General features: G+C 42.0%; 1 protein-coding gene across 3 annotated transcripts in view; it reads right to left on the bottom strand.

Annotated features, from left to right (window-relative positions):
• Window positions 1–20,552, bottom strand: part of LOC126273160 (trichohyalin-like) — a 1,218,599-nt gene that overhangs the window by 187,998 nt on the left and 1,010,049 nt on the right. For all 3 annotated transcript variants that reach the window (XM_049976627.1, XM_049976629.1, XM_049976628.1), the window contains exon 3: window positions 5,449–5,545. In XM_049976627.1, the coding sequence (XP_049832584.1) occupies window positions 5,449–5,545 (97 nt within the window). The remainder of the gene's footprint in view (window positions 1–5,448; window positions 5,546–20,552) is intronic.

Below are 20,552 nucleotides of genomic sequence, written 5' to 3'. Positions count from 1 at the left end.
TTGATGTAGACCCGTCTGGCACAAAAGGGGCTATATAATGGGGTAGATTTTGTGTGACAGCAGTGTTGAGCAACTTACAGACCCTGACATAATGCAGTTTGTGCCCAGTGACCTGCACTGCTGAAGAAGATCTGGACACAGCTCCAGCTAGTGCGTTTTCTGTTGTCCAGTATTAACCATTTAATTTTAATGAACATACTTATTTTCCTTTTGGTATTTGTTTGTAGATAATTTTATCTTTATATATTAATTGTGTTGTATTGTTCTTGTTCTTTCTTGTACTGTTCTTGGTTTGTGTATGTACTTCTGACACGAGCACTAAAAAACAATCGTAGTAAGACGTGCGGGATAGCCGCGCGGTCTAAGGTGAGTTGTACGATCGATGAGTGCAGTGGGCCTCACAATAAAGACTGTGTACGCATCAAAACTTAGTTCTGACGAGGACTAAAACAGTACAAGTGCTGCATCCATGAAATTGTATCTATCCTGGTTTAATATACAAATTCTACAAGGAATTTTAATCTGAAAGAATTACTGCCCAAGATCGTTTACTACCTTAATTACCAATGCAGAATGGGCGAAATACGAAATAATTATTCACAAATACTATGGAAAAATTTAGGATGAGTATAGAGTCAAGGTCAAGACTTCGGAAGACTTCTGTTATGCAGCTGTGTAATAACCGTTTCCTTACACAGTTCACAAAGTTATTAAGTTATATCTGATTCTTCTTTACCAGTTTTGTTTAAAACTCAAGTTCGTCGCTAAAACCCTCTGGGTTTAACTTCATAATCAGATCAGTTATGGTGACAATGGAGGATTTGCATATTCTGTATCACCCTTCACACATTAGCCTCCAAATTTCATCTCTTGGGTCAGTCACCGATGGGCTGTGAAATGTAAACATGGGATATGCTATGAGAAGATAGAAGTGTAAGCCAGTCAAGCCCTGCAGTAAGTAAATTATTTGTATCTCTCTAACCTGGAGAAAGACTTAACTGAAGACCAATTGTACCTATTTTTCGTGGGCTTTTTACTCCACATTACTGGGTTGTTATAATTGAAGTGCTGCTAATCACAGAGGTCCAGTGTGAGCTGAAATCATCGTATGGCAGCGAAACTTGGTATATACGCTAATGCGCTAATGCGGAAACGACTTACCCTTAAAAAATTAGTTCCAATTTTGGTCACCAGGTGAAATTCTGACGCTGTGAATGCAAGAGAAACGTATAGAAATAGTCGCGGTACACCTGGCAGGCTCTCTGGGTGTATTCTGCTCAAAGAAGGGCAGTCTGAAAACAAAGACGCTAGTGAATTCACACCACAGAGTCACACACGGCAGGCGCCATGGCTCTTCGTGCACAACACGCGGCGTAACACTACCCCAAATCCGGCAGTTCTACGTATTCCCTGCACGCTGTAGTCTAAAATATGCCCTGTCACTCCACAGAGAATTGCCCCACATCATGTACCGTGCCAGAAGCCGAAGAGCGAATTCAGAACTTTGCTGCGTTCCTGTACCATCTGGTCCTCGTACGGATACCGGTGTAAAATAGACCATAAAACAGACCGCAGAACTTTCCGTTCTGTTGACCATGTGACGGATAATTCTCGTGACATTGGACGAGCACCACCACTACCAGGGGGAAGCACATGACTTCCATGGGGACAGGATGCCTTCGTCTTCCAAGTGCCACACCAAGTTCATCCACGTTTTCTTATTTCATTATCATCTCCTTTAAACAATTTAATGATAACGGGCCTCTTCCCTGACCTTTTAGTCGGCAATACTCTCTCAATGAAGCACTATCATTGCTGGCGTTCATATAAAGCAGTTTCACAAACAGCCCACAGTTTCTCTTCTCAATAGCCACGCTGTTAACTCACGTTATGACTTGTCAAATCACACTGCGGTTTCGTACCGTCATACAAAGAGTGTTCAGCGTCAGATCTGCACCGGGATGCCAAAACGAGAACTAATTTTTTTCCCAGTGTAAATCGGTTCCGCATTACGGCATTAGCGTATCTACCACGTTTCGCTGTCATATGACAATTACAGCCAACACCGGACCTTCGTAAGTTGCTACACTTTAATTGTAACTAACCGGTATGAATAAGCTTGTATAAAAAAGCTCTCGAGTAAAATGAATTTGTTTGCAATTATAACGTAATGTATTCTCTCAAATTAATTTTGTGGAAGATCTGTGAACCTTTCTACAACTTTTCCTGTATCCAATTAACATCCAAAGAAGATCCACCCGATGAATCCGGTTTTCTCTGTCCGGATGAGAGAGTCCAGTATCTGCTTAAAAACTGTTGGAAGATCTTTCTGGAATGTCCAGTTTAACATAGTCTATTAGATGGCTCCAGGATAATCCTTCAGATTGGTCACACGAATGGAGGGAATACGTAAAATTCTAACTACATAGCGAAATACCTTTAACATTCGAGACTACCAAGTAGTATGACGCCAAGTGACTTGTGGGCGCCTGCAACGGAAGCAGAGGGTCTGAAAGTAAGACACTTATAATGAACAATACACTAACAATATTTTTTTGATGAATATAGAAGACTATGGAGATTTCATTTGCGGTCACGCAAAGGCAATGAATAAAACGTAATGAAGCCGGTTATACAGAGACCTTTAATAGCATCTCTATTGAAATTTACTGCAGTTCCTGCGATAGTGGCATTAATGTATAGTCTTTTAGCTAATTTATTATAACATTATAATTGCTTTCCGGAGCCGCCTTGTCACTTGCAAAATTTAGTATGGAAGTTGATGCACGCAGCCGCTATCAGACGAGATCATTCCTCTTGTTGCGGCTTTGTGTTACAGAAGAAGAACAGCTCGAGAGTAATCTTTAATTGGGCGTATTATGTGTCTTATACTTGCCAACGAAAACTGCACCGTGTGTAGTAAAACTGACACCGTTTTTAATTGAACGAACAGCATGTCTGAATGGCATGCCTGTGACTCTTGTTCTGCTCGTGGTATTGTCAGATTTTTTTTTTTTTTTTTTTTTTTTTTTTTTTTTTTTTTTTTTTTTTTTTTTTGATGGAATGACTGGAATGAAGTGCACACGGCCAAGTGAAGCCAACTGAGGCGCTACTTGAACGAGACGTAGCGATTCCAACGTCTGCAAAGCTGACCAACGGCCGGAGATCGGCCGAATGCGTGACAGAAAATGACACGGCAGCCGGTCAGGATGGCGTTGTTCTCTGCTCTCAGTGGCGGAGTTGTTTTTAATTCTGTGTCTTGTACTTTTTTACTGGGTCATTACCTCATTAAACTCAAGGAAACTGGTCATATTTTCTGAATGTTTGACTAAGATTAAGCGAGTTTGAATATTAGTTCGCGACATAACCCTGCAGTGAAATGTTGCATCCCATAAGGCGGATCACCACCACCACCACCACCACCACCACCACCACCATCATCATCATCATCATTAGCAGCCTTTTCACAATCACTGCCGAACAAAGCATTTCTACAGACTTCTCCAAGCATTACGGTTTTCAGCTACATGCATCCATGTTTCTCCTGCATGACTTTTTTGTACCTCCTATCCAACACTCATTTAGGGTTCTTTCTTGCCTCTAGGAATTCTGAAAAAATTTTCTTAGTCCATTTACCACCTATCCGCCGGCTACATGTCCCACTTACGCCATTCTATATTCAGTACAGTCACAATTACGTGGTACATTCCATTTCGTTTCCTCGTTTCTCCTAGATAATTCCCAACTTGCATCTCTCTACTGCTCGTCGCGCAAGCTTAATTTTGAACGGTTTTCACTTTAAACGTCCATGTCTCACTGCCACAAGTCCAAATCGGTAGTACAAACTGATGAATATACTTTTTGTTTCAGACACATCAAGAGCTAAATTTTGAAAACCATGATAGCTTACTAACAGCACTCGCGGCCATTTTCATTCTAACGTTTATTGCTTTTGCTGTCCATCCAGCGTTTTCCTTCGGCTGCCGCAAATACTAACACTCAAACACTGGTTCTGTGGCTTCACTGCTCATTTCTACCAGTTTCTTTTCGATGTGTTTCGTGCATTAGGGCGGTCAGAAACAGTCTGGAACACTTGTAGCAATGTTGCAGGGTAGGTTGCGCTGATAAATAAATTGTCAAAAAAAAAAAAAAAATTCGATACGGTGCGCCGTTTCCGAGTTAATTAGTAATGATCACAACATAAATTCTTTTGACGATGACCTGTTTCGTCATTTTGCCATATCACTGTGCGGACGTTGTGGACTATTTTACACCATATTTTAGATCTTGGTGACGATGCTATGGTGAGTGTATTTACATTTTGACGATGTCATTACGGCTCTATCACATTATGACATGGTGTAGAACGGATCTTAAGGTGGTCATACTGACTGAAACCGGTCGTCCTCAAAGGAATTTATATTGTGATCAACGACTGGAATAAAAAATTGACAGTATTGGATCACTGTTCATATTCGCTATTATGTCGCAGCTGGAGGAATTAGCATTGAGGTTAACCAATCACGCCGTTGAGGGCACAGGTCCAAGTGTCCCGCCATGGACGCTTTCGCTAAACATGCTCTTCGTTTGGTTTCCTAAAACCGGCGGCTACATGTCCCACTTACGCCATTCCATATTCAGTACAGTCACAATTACGTGACTAAAACTCAACGAGAGAGCGACATAGAAACTGGGCATGGGACGGTAGCAAGGATCGTACCCGAGCCAAAGGCCGAGCAGTCTCGAGCACTATCATGTATGCTATGAGAACATCTGACACCTACTGTATCTGGTGGGCCGCTTGAATTTGCGCATGCAACGGCCTGTTTGGCTAACATCAGTGCTAATTAACTCGGAAACGGAGCGTCGTATCAAATTTTTTCTTAACACTTATTTCTCAACACAGCCTACCCTGCAACACCCTTACGAGCTTTTCAGACTGTGCCAGAGCAACCTGTATAATAAAATGAACATGATGGTGGGGGTTGTAGTGATGCTTCACTGTCAAGTGACGCATGAACCAACAGTCATCTCAAGCTCTAAGTGCGCAGTTTTCACGAGCTTTCCCCGCTCTGGAAGAAGCCGAACAATTTACCCGTTTATCTGTCAGCAATACTGACAGAGACATTCGCAGCCTACTACCAAGGGCGTTTTCGGAACCCTTCATCATGTTTCTTCTATAACGGGCAAGTGTTTAAGTAATAAATGCCAATAGGGCTAATCCATCCAGTGCTTTATGCCTACCCTGCTCTTCCTGTATTGTGTCAATGTTAACGGATTTGACTTCAAGTATAAATACCGAGGTCCACTGCCGTTGTATTTGTGGGCAAAGCCCATAGTGGAACAACCCAAGCGGGCAGGTACTCAGGCTTCAGCACGTTTTAAACACACCTCTGCCGCGAAAGACGGGAGGCAGCGGCGGCTGTCTGCGCCGTGCGACTGACTTACCGACGCCCTTGTTCTGCAGCATCTCCAGCAGCTTCTTTATGCTCTCGTCGCGGGCCTGCAGCGTCTGCTTCTGCGTCTCTATCCGCAGCTCCAGCTCCTGTGAACAACAGACACACCAAATTAGCAACACGTCACACAACTGCAACGAAAAAATCCTGCCGTCTACCAAGAGTCACGAGTTCACTGCTGCTATACCAACGTCAACAACTTGAATTTATTGAATGAAGGACGTTCTTTATATAGAGTGTTGAAAAGAAAACTGAAAGTGGGGCCAGAGCATTGCAGGGGACGTGGTATGGGGCAAAATTTTCATATGACAAAGGCCGGAAATGGATCGTTGTATGACTACGACGATTGCGCGGTAGTCAACTGCTGCGAAAAACTGGTCGCAATAATTTTGTGAGACCGAGACTTTCATTCGTAACACACCAGAAATTTTTGATAGAGCGACCCAAACACTTCTTCGAGGATATCAACTTTGTGAAGGTGGAGGAAGCAATTTCGAGAATTTATAGTAAAAATGCTATCTGAGAAAACAAATGTTTATAATTTAAAATGTTTTCTTCTTCGTCGGAGACTTAGGTTATAGTTCTTTATTTACCTGTACCTTGAGACTAGATTCCATTAGGAAGTTTGTGCACCAGGACCATACAAGAATTACAAGGAAAGGAAACTCCAGCATTGGTCGTATAAATTTGAAACCGCTTTTTTATTATTACTGCACATCGATTTCAATCGGAGAGTGATTATCTTCAGTGCTAGACTAAGTCCTGTGGACTCATACAGTCATGCACAAAATATAATTTCAAACATAGGTATTTATCGTGAAAAACATGCCAACGAGCAGGTAAGAGTCCACAGGACTTAGTCTTGCTCTGCAGATAATCACTCTGTGATTCAAATCGATATGCAACAACAATAATAAAAATGTTTCAAATTTATATGACTAATTCTAAACGTACCCTTCTTTGCATTACCTGTACCTGTTAAAATGAATGTCCATGGTTCAAATGGCTCTGAGCACTATGGGACTTAACTTCTAAGGTCATCAGTCCCCTAGAACTTAGAAGTACTTAAACCTAACTAACCTAAGGACATTACACACATCCATGCCCGAGGCAGGATTCGATACTGAGACCGTAGCGGTGGCGCGGCTCCAGACTGTAGCGCCTAGAATCGCTCGGTCACTCCGGTGAATGTCCATGCTCTCATTATGTAGTACAAATTAAAATACATGGCTTTTAGTTCTCATTATCATAAACATTGCACCTTACAGTATCACATGTCGACTGCCTTACTACGGGGCCCACTAACCCATCTCGAACCTAAAAAGTAATCTTACCCCCCTGAACTATTGCGCCCCTGGTTCTCGTTTACCCTTGCCCGGTTCATGGCTGACGCTACAAAAAATGGTTCAAATGGCTCTGAGCACGATGGGACTTAACATCTGTGGTCATCAGTCCCCTAGAACGTAGAACTACTTAAACCCAACTAATCTAAGGACATCACACACATCCATGCCCGAGGCAGGATTCGAACCTGCGATCGTAGCAGTCGCGCGGTTCCGGACTGAGCGCCTGAACCGCTAGACCACCGCGCCGGCTGACGCTATAGATCATTCACTTATAATCATCACCATCATCATATGACGTATCACAAGATTAAGCGATGGAAGTTGAAGTTGTCACCCATAAGAATACATTACCCGCCGGAGTCAAAAACTTAGTGCGGCAGCGGTCTGAGGAAAAATTTAGGGTTCCTTGGGCTGTTTATGGCTGACGCTACAGATCAAATAATACTATACACGTTCAGTTCACCTACAGAGCTGAGCTTCATATCAGTACCAATGATCTCTAATAAACACTGATACAGAATCATCTTCCGACTGCTTACACACACATCGGGTCCATACAGAGACATGTTTGCCAATAAAAAAAATAGCAGACCCATCACTTCTCGTAGCGGCATACGACTGGGTTACCATAAAAGTCCTATGTACCGAGCGAGGTGGCACAGTGGCTAGCACACTGGACTCGCATTCGGGAGGACACCGTTTCAAAGCCGCGTTCGACCATCCTGGTTTAGGTTTTCCGTGATTTCCGTCAATCGCTTCGGGCAAATGCCGGGGTGGTTCCTTTGAAAGCCCACGGCCGATTTCCTTCCCCATCCTTCCCTAACCCGATAGGACCGATGACGTCGCTGTTTGGTCCCCTTCCCCATATCAACCAACCAAAAGTCCTGTATGTAGACTTCGGCGCGTAATGTATTCTTAGGAGTGACAACTCAACTGTCATCGCTTAATCTCGTGAAACGCGGCATGGTGATGATGTTGTTGATGATGATTATGATTATAAATGAGTAATATGAACCTGGAGAGGGTACAACGAGAACAATTCACAACGACGGAGGGGGAGGGGGGGGGGGGGATATATTAAGGAATTAGATTTTGGAAAGTCGGATTAAATGAATACACATCCACGCGCTTGTCCGTTTTACGGCCGTAGTTCTGACCTTCGGGTATATGTAAAATTCTGTTCGACTGTACGTCCGCTACTCTGCTTCGACATTTTTATCAGGTTTTGTTTCCCGTACGGTGTTTAACAATATCGATTGAGGCTGCGTAATATGAATATTAATTTGAAGTCTTGTGGAATCAGTATTGGTCATTAAGCCCATTTCTAGCGCGATGAGAAAACTAAAGCAAAAACCAATGAGAACTGACATTTACCTAAAAATAATTTCACAGCAGTAAATATTATTGTATCATGTCGGCCTACAAATCAACTGTCAGACTGGAGTGCACTAACCTGATGATTGCATTACACTGACGTGATTACTGATCGAATGTACCTATCGCCAATGGATGACTGAATATGGAAAGTGAAAAGCAAAGAGCACGCATCGCACAGTGGAATTTTAAAGCAAGCGAAGTAGATTGACGCTGATTGAATTGTGTCCCAAACAGCACACTCGAATTTTCCAAGGAACTGCAGTGTATGTAAAAGAAGCACACGCAGGCAAAGGTACTTTGACGGTTCTTTATTGACGAGAAGAATTTTAGTTCTTTCTATATTCGGGCCGATTTACTTCCCGTTACAGGTCACAATAATATAACGTGATTGTTTTACAACAATTACATGAAAAAACATATTCTAGCCTGAGTTAAATGCTAATGCAAATATTATCGGCTGTCAGAAGCACTTGAATATATAGTACGTCAAACAATCTCAACAGCAGGAAACGATGTTCAGTTGAGGATCAAATACCAGTAAGGATAACAGGTTCGACGTACACATGTGGAACATAATTTTCTTTGCAGGGGAAGCTATACATTCACGAGAAAAATAGTGAACCTACTATTACTACTTCAAATGCGTTTACGACACAATCTCTGTAACAAGTGGCAGATCTTCATGATACAAAAAAAGTTTACGTTATTTTTAAAAAAATCTGTTAAATTTAAAATAAAAATAAATTTCAGAGTTTTGGAACTTATTTCGCACTACTGAAGAGATAGGAGAACTGAGTCTGAAACTTTTGCCCATAAACTTCATATCAGAATCCTTTATTTTGAAGGCCTACATCAGAAATACAGTTCACACAGAGAACTGCCACTATCGCCTAAGACATATCGTTCACTGATGTGCCTACTGATGCCGCTACTAGATTCAGAGGTAAAACTGTCAAGAAACACAAAGCAAGGCATCTGTGTTAGCATAAAACATTCATACTCTCCTAGTATTTACTTGGACGCATATTAACCTTATGCTGATACAACTCATCCGCGTCAAGAGATATGACATGGAAATATCGATTGTACTCTGCCTATTTCATGAGACAGTTACACCGGAAGAGTATTTCAGGAAATATGACGGAGTTGTCCACAAAATAAAAATGCTTCTGCAGCTGTACTTGTGAGGCAGTCCGCAGGTGAGTCAAATAAAAGAGAGCCAGCAGCGACCAAAATCAGTCAATTTCACACTAAATGGTGAGCTTCAGCGTGAAGCTATGTAGGCATGCAGTGTTTTCTTGTCATAGTGACATTGGACGTGGTTTGCCATTAGATTCGTTGCATCCGACAATAAAATGCCAAGTTTGTATGTACAAATCTGATTGTGGGTTGAAAGAGGCCTCTAAGCTTAGCGTGCGTATGTCTCCAAGGAAGTAAACGCCGAAAGCTGTTAGTGCTTAAGCTAGGAAACTGCATCAATAATTAAAAGTAATTTAGGCGTATATGACAGTGTTCTCCGGATCCTACACTTATGACATATCTGCGCACTCATCTTGTGGATGTATATTAGAATGGGCTACTAAAATTTTCATATTCGTAAAAAACTTTATATTCGTAATAAACACAAATAAGTTATCACTAAAAAGGGAAACACCCCATCACACCCTTCTCAGATTTACTGGTAAGTTGGCCAAGTTGGCCCATTGGATAATCCATCAAAAACTGAAGACACATCAAGCATGAAAACAGGAAGCAGGTGTACTGGACTTTGGAAAAAAGAAGAAAATATGTGTAAAATCGAGCATCGTTAATCGTGTCGTGTCATGGTGGTGTGGTGACGGTGGTGGACTGCAACACGGAAGATCCGCCCGGTCGAATATCACAAATTACGAACTTTCTGTGCAGTCGTTGAAGTGGGTGTCCGCTGTATTCCAATTTGTGTATGTGTCAGTTTCCAACAGCGACATGTAACGGTGTGTTCTCCAGACATATGTACCTCCTATTTGTTCTAAGCAGGTACTACATGTTATGCCTCTTGCGTTCCGTTTCGGAAGTTCTCACTCTTGAATTTCTTCGTTGTAACATATTTCACACCCGTTTATTTGCTATTTTCATTTATGTGAGAGGTCTATGCGGCATCTCGCCTGTTCTCACTATTCGCCACATTTACTTGCGACGGTAATTTTTTCTTACAAGAGTCATATTCTGTGATGAATAGTGAGAGCAGGCGAGAAGCCGCATAGACCTCTCGCAGAAATAGAATCAAGAAATAAAAGAGTGTGAAATATGTCACAACGAGGGAATTGAAGAGTCAAAACTTCCAAAAGGGAACGAAAGAGGCATAACATGTGGTAACTCTGTAGAAAAAAATGGAGCTACGTACTTTTGGAGGTCACTTCGCTACACGTCACTGTTGCAAACTGACACAAATTTGGATGCAACGAACAGACGCGTCAATGACCGGACGGAAAGCTCGTAATTTTGTAAAGAAAAAAAATTGGAGTGGCGAGGTTTGAACCAGAATATCCCGCGTCGCTACCCAAAGCCGTGACCACACAACCACGACACGACGACTATTTACCGTCGCTCGATATTATAAATATGTCCGGCCCTGGTAGCTGAGTGGTCAGCGCGACGGAATGTCATACCTAACAGCCCGGGTTCGATTTCCGGCTGGGTCGGAGATTTTCTCCGCTGAGAGACTGGGTGTTGCGTTGTCCTTATCTTTATCATTTCATCCCCATCGACACGCAAGTCGCCGAAGTGGCGTCAAATCGAAAGACTTGCACCTGGCGAACGGTTTACCCGACGGAAGGCCCTAGTCACACGGCATTGCCATTACAAATATTACATTTGGGCGGTTCACTGTTTCTATTTTTCTTCTTTTATCCATAGTTCAGTACACCTTCTTCCTGTTTTCATGTTTGATCTGTATTCAGGGTTTGGCAGCCTATCCAATGGACAATTTTACCAATAAATCTGAAAAAGGGGGGGGGGGGGGGTGCGATCGGGAGTTCCCCTTTTAAGTAGTGTGTTGTTTTTGCTTGGTTCCTTTGTTCCTGGACACATGGTCCTGCTGGTTCCCTTAGTTCAATGTCTTGTATATCCGTTCAGAATCTTGTCTTCGATTCCTAAATTCCAAGTATTAAAAATATTTTCTGATGGTGGTACTCCAATGTTTTTATGTAACTAAGAAATGACATCTTGCAGACCACCGTAAGCAGCCTATTGTAGTTTACAATAGGTTATTTCTCTATTTCAGTTTTTCATTCGTGATTTGATGATGACTTCAAAGAATTGTATCTTTTTTTTAATAGTCGAAAGTCGATTCAGGCAGTAGAATACTACTTCCACCCTTTTCAGTGTTTTGCTTTTACAGCAAACACTCGCAACTGTCGCTCGGTCATAAGCGATGATGACAGTACAAGGATCCAGGTCACTGAATGCAGAAGGCTTGCAGGCATACCGCTTAAAAAACAGCCCAATGCCTGTAGCTACATGAGGCAAACGTTGCAATGCTGATAATAGAGAAGAGAAAAAGAGAAGAAAGGGCAGAGTAATCGTATCTAGAGACTATCCAACGCCATCCGGGCTCTTAGCTCTTCGAGGGCGTATCATTAGCCGTTGTTAGCAGAGGACTTCAGTTTTTAACTAAACGGTGTTCTCACCGACTAATACGATACTTCACAGCATGTCTCCTGCTCGTAGTCTCTTCAGATGCCTAACGAGTCTGAAGAGAAATGGACGGTGTACTGAGATGTACCCTTTTCGTTCAGAAAATGTTTCCTGGCAGTACGTGTGTGGTAGCTTGGCACACTTTGGTCAAGAGTATACAGATGTTTGTAGCGCCCTTCATCAATAGTGTACTGTATTCTCCTGTTCTGGGTATGCAATAGCTGTTTGGTTAAGGAACGAGACAGTACATGAAATTAAAGTAATAAAAGCTAATAACAGATTAAATCAAATTTACAAGAACCCTAAGCAACGGCAAGCTGCTGAGTATATACTGTCATCAATATAACAATGGAAATGGCTCTTTTTTTTTTTTTTTTTAAAGGAACTACCCAACAGAATAGAAGGAGTGAGCCATCAGGAAATTCTTCAGTTGAGGCTTAGAAGTGCATGTATTACTGCTACGATTTTATTTAATTATAGTTGTAGCTTACTGAAAATGGATGCAGCAGAATACTGCACGCCTTTCTGAACAAGAGTCAAAGAGGTGCGATCCAAAAGAAAGATCGGATTTCCGTCCAGTATTAACTGAGTGGAAGCTGCTAATTCTTCGGACATTAAAGTAATTATACAGGGTGGTCGGAAAATGTGTTAAATGCTTGTAGGGATGTTACAGGGCAGGTTGTACTGAGACATAAATGTTAAGAAAGAAATTCGATACGTTGCTCCGTTTCTGAGTTATTTAGCATTGAAGTTAGCCAATTGGAGCGTCGCGCGCTCGCATTCAAGCGGCCTGTCAGGGGCGGTGTTGCCCAACGAGTGCTTTGTCTCGTTAGCTGAAACTTGAATTTACACGCGCGACGATCTGATTGGCTAACTTCAATGCTAAATAACTCAGAAACGGAGCAACGTATCGAATTTTTTTCTTAACATTTATGTCTCAGTACAACCTGCCCTGCAACATCACTACAAGCGTTTCAGACATTTTCTGATCACACTGTGTATTGAGAGGCCAACATCAGAATTCCCAGACTCTTGGACTGAGATCGAGAAGAACTTACCCGAACTACGCATTTCTGAGCCAGAAATACCCTTTGTGAATGGGAAGAGTTGCCGCAGGATATAATGTGGTACGTCATTAGTGAATGAAAATATGCATTGTTGACTAATTTTCGTGTTGAACTATTACTTGTTGCAGACGGTGTTCTAATGGTAAATATAGCAGCATTCAATTTTTAAATAAGATCCTGAAATAGGATATTTCATGACAGTATACCGTGTAGCTGAGTACCTAGGAATTTTCAGTGTTGAGTCTCACTAATCAAATGCCCATTTTATGTAATCAAAATATCAGTTTTAGTTGAATTGTGTATTAGAAACTGTAAAAACCGGGTCTTACTGTGATTTAGCACAGTGACAGTGACTCCATCACAGTACGAAGTCACATATAGCACGCAGATTGCTGCAAAACGAATTAAGACTTTTATATCTTTTGCCAATTAGTCAGCTTACATTTTTACGGGTTTTGGACCACCTTACGTTAAACCCAACATTAGAAATGAATCACACGTCTTTAGCAATTTATTTTCCTGCGGTCAGTTCGCTTTCCTCATAATCTGGCCGGGTTATGCTCCCCCGGAAATGTCTACCGAACTAACGAAGTACAAAGCTACATGTTGGAAGACAGTACAATAAACCCCTGAAAATCGATAGGAAATTAGAATTTAATGAGGACATAGGGAAGGAGTTCGGGCTCGGAATGGACAAGGATGGGGAAAGAAACCTGTCGTGGTCCTTCCGTAAACATGCCCACAGTCACATCAAGTCACTGGGTGTAACTACGGAAAACGTAATACTGAACGACTGGACCGGAATTTGGCCCGCTCCTCCTGAGTGTTAGCCTGTCTCTTAACTGTTGTGCCATCTCGCTCAGTCGAACCATATTTTTTGCTACTATTTCTTAGGCAGATGAGGTAAAGAAAAACGGCTAAGTTTATAGCTCCTCTGTTTACGCCTTTCAATTTAATTTCTTTTTAATTTCCTGCCTAAGATGGCATAGGCTTTTGAGATGCGGCCCACTCTAGAGCCTGGTTCCGATCAGCCAGATACGGAGCTCTAGAGGTAGGGCAGAATGATGTCGAAAAGTAAATGTGTAGAAGATGATTATCAGTTCCGGTGTTTGCTTAACGAACCAAGAATACCTTTCGAAAACCTACATCTACATCTACACCTCCGTCCACAGATTACTCTGCAATTCACAGTTAAGTGCCTGGCAGTGTGTTCATTGAACTACATTAAAGTACGGCTTTACCATAAGGCCGGCCGGAGTGGCCGAGCGGTTCTAGACGCTACAATCTGGAACCGCGCGACCGCTACGGTTGCAGGTTCGAATCCTGCCTCGGGCATGGATGTGTCTGATGTCCTTAGGTTAGTTAGGTTTAAGTAGTTCTAAGTTCTAGGGGACTCATCAGTCCCATAGAGCTCAGAGTCATTTTCTTCTACCATAAGAGTCTCGAACACAGCGCGGGAGAAACGAACATTTAGATCTTCCTGTGCGAGCTCTGATTTCTCTCATTTTATTATGATCTCATTTCTCCCTATGTAGGTGGGCGCCAAGAAAATTTTTTCACTCTCTCAGGAGAACGTTAGTGATTAAAATTTGATGAGAGTGTTCGGCTGCAGTGAAAAACGCCTTTGTTTTAATAACAACGATCCCAATTCGTGTATCGAATTCGTAGCATACTCTCCCCTACTTAGCGATAGTACAAAACGAGCTGCCCTTCTTTGAACTTTTTCGATGTCGTCCATCAGTCCCGCCTAATGCACATCCCACACTGCACAGTAATAGTCTAGCAGAGGGCGGACAAGCGTAGTGTAAGCAATGTCTTTCTTTCATGGTTTTGAGTAAATTGTCACTTTTTGCAGCCTGGATTGGAACCGAACGATTGAAGATATTTTTAATATGTTTCTGTGTCATTGCGTCACGGACAAAAATACAACGGTCTAATGTGTGCAGCATGCATATCTTCGCATGTTCGTGACAGAGTAAATTCGATGACGTGCTCGACATTTAATGCAGTCTACCTGAGAGTAGCGTCTACGAACATATTTTCGCGAGCTTATTTCTATGAAAAAAATCATTATATGCCTACACGAACATTTATTTCTGTTAGCCACGCTTTTACTACTGGGAGAAGACGTCAACAAGACCGCCAATATCAAATTTAAATAATGATGTACGTTTTATGCTGATATAAAGGTGTTGCTTCCGCACTGGAGTGGGTGGAGTTCAAATCGCGTTCCGGCTATATAGATTTAAGTTTTCCGTTGTTTCGCTAAATAATTCGAGGTCGATACTCGTATGGTTTCTACGGGGAGGCGTTGGTATATTTACTACAGCTTTGTCCAGCTAATATGGGGCTCTATCTCTAATCATGTTGTCGCCAACGAGAGATTAAATCTCAATCTTTCTTACTTGTCTCTCTGTTTTGTGCAAAATTAAGGCTATCTGCAATAATGTCTTTGTTTCACTACTTAAGTAATAAATTAGACTCAGATTAGAGAAATCAGTGGAGAAAAGCCATTTCTATACCAGCCACAAATTCTTTGGACATATTGTAACGCCAACAGACAGGAAACACTCAATCGCGTCGATGTTGCACCCTAGTGAGTCAATTACGCGGTAAATGAATAACGAGATAATCACAGCACGTTGTAATAGCCAACTAAATTGGGCGATAATGGAAAGCGTATGCCCATCATGTGCGGCATTAAAGAAACAGTCAAAATTACACGTTTGACTATGTTGATTAACATATTAACTCGTGAAATTTCCAATCGCAGATACCACTAACGCTGCCAAAATATGTTGAAAACTAACAGAAAATAGATGGTCTTGTGGTATCGTTAGCTGGGAGATCCGAAAGGGTGGTTTTGGTACTGCTCGCGTACATAGTCACAATCTTACACGATTAGGTCTCGTGTATAAGTGCATCTGTGAATTTCAGAATTTATAGCTGTTAATGTTGCTGGCTTTTAAGTTACCATATTGATGCATTAGACGAAAGTGGTGGCTGGGAAATTATTCTGATTTTCCTAGAATGGGCATCAAACGAACGTTGACTGCTCGTCCTCTATGAGACGACGCGTTAGGCCGTTGGAATATCGCATTACATCACTTGCACTGACAGACATAGGCAGTCCCCATACTGTTATTCTTAGGGATTACTCTGAAGTGACCCGCCTCCGAATCTGAGTGCTCAGCGCGGCTGGCTGCTATTGTGGGTGGGGGGTGGGGGGTTGGGGGGGTAGGGGGAGGGGGGTGTCTGGGTTCGATTCCCGGTACTGCCAGGATTTTTCCTTGGTGAGAGGACTAGCACAGTGTGCGCTCATCTACTAAGCGTTGAAATGCCAAATTAGAAGCAATTTGACCGAGTAGTAGAGGCTCCAAGTCACGAAAACTGATAAAAGTGGCGAAAGCCGGCCGCGGTGGTCTCGCGGTTAAGGCGCTCAGTCCGGAACCGCGTGACTGCTACGGTCGCAGGTTCGAATCCTTCCTCGGACATGGATGTGTGTAATGTCCTTATGTTAGTTAGGTTTAAGTTGTTCTAAGTTCTAGGGGACTGATGACCACAGCTATTAAGTCCCATAGTGCTCAGAGCCATTTGAACCATTTGGTGGCGAAAGCGGTGTGCTGACCCCACGACCCTACACACCGCATCTAGTGACGCCATTGGCAAAGGATTATACGGCGGTCGATCGATACCTATGAGGCCAACAGGGCCTGTGGACAGAGTTTACTTTTTCACCCTAAAGTGACTTGTGTATTTGAATTCATATCTCAACAAACACTTCACTTCCACAGTGCTTCAGCATCATACTCTTAGTAGAACATACATGGTATAGGGGGCGTGTGGTGTGTGTACTGTAAGACCTTTGGTACACACACACTCAGATTATTTGACTTGTCGCTCTAACGAAGTAGGCGAGTGTCAGCAATATGTCTAGTGGTCTTATCGTGGCGTGTTTATCTTCTGCCTTTAAATGCCACTTGCACGCTTAGAGTAGTAGATTGATGGTGACCAACGTTAAACAGAACTTGATTAATTTTCACACACATTTATTAAAAATAATAACAAGCATAAAAATTACTTAACTTGGTTCTGGATGCTATTTACAATTGACAATCTGAAGTTCCTTTGGTATTGGTACGTTAATCTTATTCTCACATATATCTCTGATACTTGATAAAAGTGTCTACACATTTATCTTCATGGCTATGTACAGGAATATGGTAATCTTATTAGGCACAGACTGAAACTTGACTATAGACTGGTACAGACAAATGTAGACTGGTACAGACTGGTGTAGACAAATGCAGACTCACTAATCGGAGGTCTGTACACTCGTTATAATACTCGCACGTTCATGTATCACTGCGCGAGTGTGATCCGCGAGGAGAAAAGGTCCTACCTCAGCAGCAATCTCATTGGCTGCGTTACATATTAATACGCGGATCGGCGGAAGCAGAATTTGGTCCGTCTCTATGGCAGCGCCATCTCGTAGTGCGGAGACGGACGAGCACTGCGCCTGCACTGTTGCGCTTAGCGGGGCGCGCTGTAGTGGGGAAGTTGTGTACGCGCTGACTACGCGGAACTACGTACACAACAGGCCAATTAAAAAGTATCCGTTCGAAGGCCGCACAGTCCAGATTTGATATGCCAATAAGATAAAGTCACCGTGAGCACTGAGGTAGTCACCCTAACGACGCGCCAGACTGAAGATGCCTGCTTGATAAAAGAAAAAAGTCTAGTAAACATGTGCTCCAAAATGCATACTTTAAGAGCTATGAGCACTTGCTCATCTTCGCTACTTTGAAACACAACTATTGTAATAAACGTGCGCCCATATCTATTACGGTATGTATTTTAGAGCAGATGTTTACTCGACTTTTTTTCCTTGTTTTGGTCCGTACTACCACTTACCGAAATTGATACAGGAAGACTGAGCTGACTCCACCTACTGGTTTTATGCAACTAGCAAAACCTTCAAAAATAACAGACGAGATATTCATATTCGTTCGCTCACTACAGCCAAACTGTTAGTCCAACAGAAAAAATGAACAGGACCTTCTCTTGTAGGAAGAATAATGCACTTAAATTATGTAGTGGAATACGTTTTCGCTGGAGACCACGATTTTCGAGTTTTTTTTAAAGAAAAACGCATGTGAAAGTCATTTTTGGATGTTTTTCTCTAATAATTCGAAAACTACGGCCTCTAGCGAAAACGTATTCCAATAGAAAATTTAATTACATTAAATTAACGTCCGGAGCATTTTTTTCTGTACTACTTATCGTTTGTGTGTAGGCGAGAGAATTTGAGTCTCGCGCGCGGTTTTTGAAGGCCTTGCAGGTTGTATGCAACCAATACATAGAGGCAGCTGAATCACACTCCGCAAGCCACTTGCACATTCCACAGCGGATCAGTGACTGGTACTTCGTACTTACATCCTATTCCCTATTCGTCTCACAACTGACTGCGCGTATGTCTCGGTTTCAACCCTAATTTCTTTTATATCATTCTAATGACGCCTGTGCGAGACACATGTTGCAGGAATCAATATTTTTGGGTATACTGATTATTTAAATTTATACAAAGCTATTTCGCGAGTACAGGGGCGCCTTTGTTCCAAAGATTCCCATTTTAGTTCACGAACTTTTTTTATTACACTGCCACATGGGCCACACCGAGCCAGTACCATCACAGAAGCACTACTCACATTTCGTTCGATGCCTCTTCTCATTCCTGCTTAATGAGCACTAAGAGACTGGAACGGATCTCTAGAATTGGTAGCACGAGGCTTTTGTGTGCTATCTTATTGACAGATGCGCTGTATTTTCTCAGAATCATCCTAAGAAAAACTGTCTCCCATTCGCCCTACAGTGACTTTTCGTGTACGTCTTGTTTTATAGTATTATATCTATCTAACCATTGAAAACATCTCATGGGCTTTAGAAGTTTATCTCTAACCTTGTAAGCAGATGCTATCGGGTTCTTTCTCATCGTTGTGAGCGTTATGTTGAATCTACCCACGTTTTAAGAGAGTTATCATTCAATACAACAAATAAAAATACTGCCTAAGTAGTTCTGCATTCCCTTAAGTCATCCAGAGACGATGCTTTGTGTAGACAAGTGATCTTATACCGCACATCTATGCTGTTTTCCATTTTTTTGAACATTCGCCGTACAGTGTAACTTACTGTGCTCTGACAGTCAAATTGTGTTTCATACAGCCTTTTTTCCATTACCCTTACTGATCCTTTAATTTAGGTGTTTTTCCTCCAGTAACGTCTTAATGTTTCAGGTTATAATGTAGTCTAGAATGCTGCAGGAAACTGACGCTATGGATTTTGGTCCGTCATTGTGCGTATCAGTTCTTAACACCTTCTGTAAACAGTTGCTGAGCGAGGTCGTTAAAACATTGGAATATCATCTGGGACGACAGGCGGATTCAAATTCCCATCCGACCATTCACGTTTCCGTTTTCCATGATTTTCCGAAATCGATTAAGGCGACTGCTGGGTGGTTCTTGTGAAGAGAACACGGTCTATTCCCTTCTCCATTCCTGTCCAACCCGAGCTCAAGGTCCATATCTGTAGACCTCGCTGTAGACGAGACGTTAAACTCCGATCTCCCTTTGTATTGATTAACAAGACTGTCTGTGTTCTTTTGCAGTTACGTGGGGCTGTTTTCATCGGTATGAAACAGCTGGCCCAGTACCTAATATACCGAACGAGGTGGGGCAGTGGTTGAGCCACTGCACTGACATTCAGGAAGCCGGCGGTTCGAATCACCGTCGGGGTTCGGGATGTCGGTATTCGTTGGCTTCCCTAAATCGTTAATGGAAAATGACTGGGCGGATCATTTGAAAAGGAAATTGGCTATTTCCTTTCTTATGCTTTTCTCCGTCTCAAATGACAAAGTCGCGTCGTTGCGCAGCGGTAAATTCAACTATTTCCTTTATTTTTTCATTATACGTCTGACATGGCAACAGATTTAGAGGCTTGTGTGAACGATTAAGCAGCTTCTGCAGCTCAGATGAAGCATAAAAAGATTTCATGTGGCTTTAGAAGAGGCGCTTTTGGCGGAGCGATTGCCTTCATGTTATGGATGTGGAAAACCGAACCGTTAAAATCGATACCGGTATTTTAGTTCTGAATTACCAGTATTTTACGGCGTTTCTTTCGTCTCGGTTATGAAAAGTGTTGTTTTTTTAAATTTTTTATTAATAAACGCGTAAAAAACTGAAATATTCATTAGTCATAACAGCAATGATAAATTTGATTTCTTTTTTTAAAAAACCTTTTTTTTAAATGAGTACGTTTTATTCGTGAAATATGCATGGCTTTGAAATACTGCGTAATTAGTGAAAATGAGAAAAACGATAAGTGCTATATTAATAATAATGTCGATAGAAACGAGCAATAAACACGTGGTATAGAGTTGGTGCAGCATTGTTGAGACTATAATGCAACTTTTACCACGTGGCGTGGATTATTGGATAGTACGCGTGTACCTACAGCAGTTTTAAGCTGTCGTCGTCAGATATTGGTTGTATTATAGAATGGCATCAAGCCTAGTTTGGAAGTATTTTACCAAGTGCAGAAACAATGGCGTGCAATGCTCAATTTCTTTAAAAGAA

Source organism: Schistocerca gregaria, chromosome 5 (genome assembly GCF_023897955.1).
Source record: "Schistocerca gregaria isolate iqSchGreg1 chromosome 5, iqSchGreg1.2, whole genome shotgun sequence".
Classification (NCBI taxonomy): domain Eukaryota; kingdom Metazoa; phylum Arthropoda; class Insecta; order Orthoptera; family Acrididae; genus Schistocerca; species Schistocerca gregaria.
This window is presented reverse-complemented; position numbering and strand designations above follow the sequence as displayed.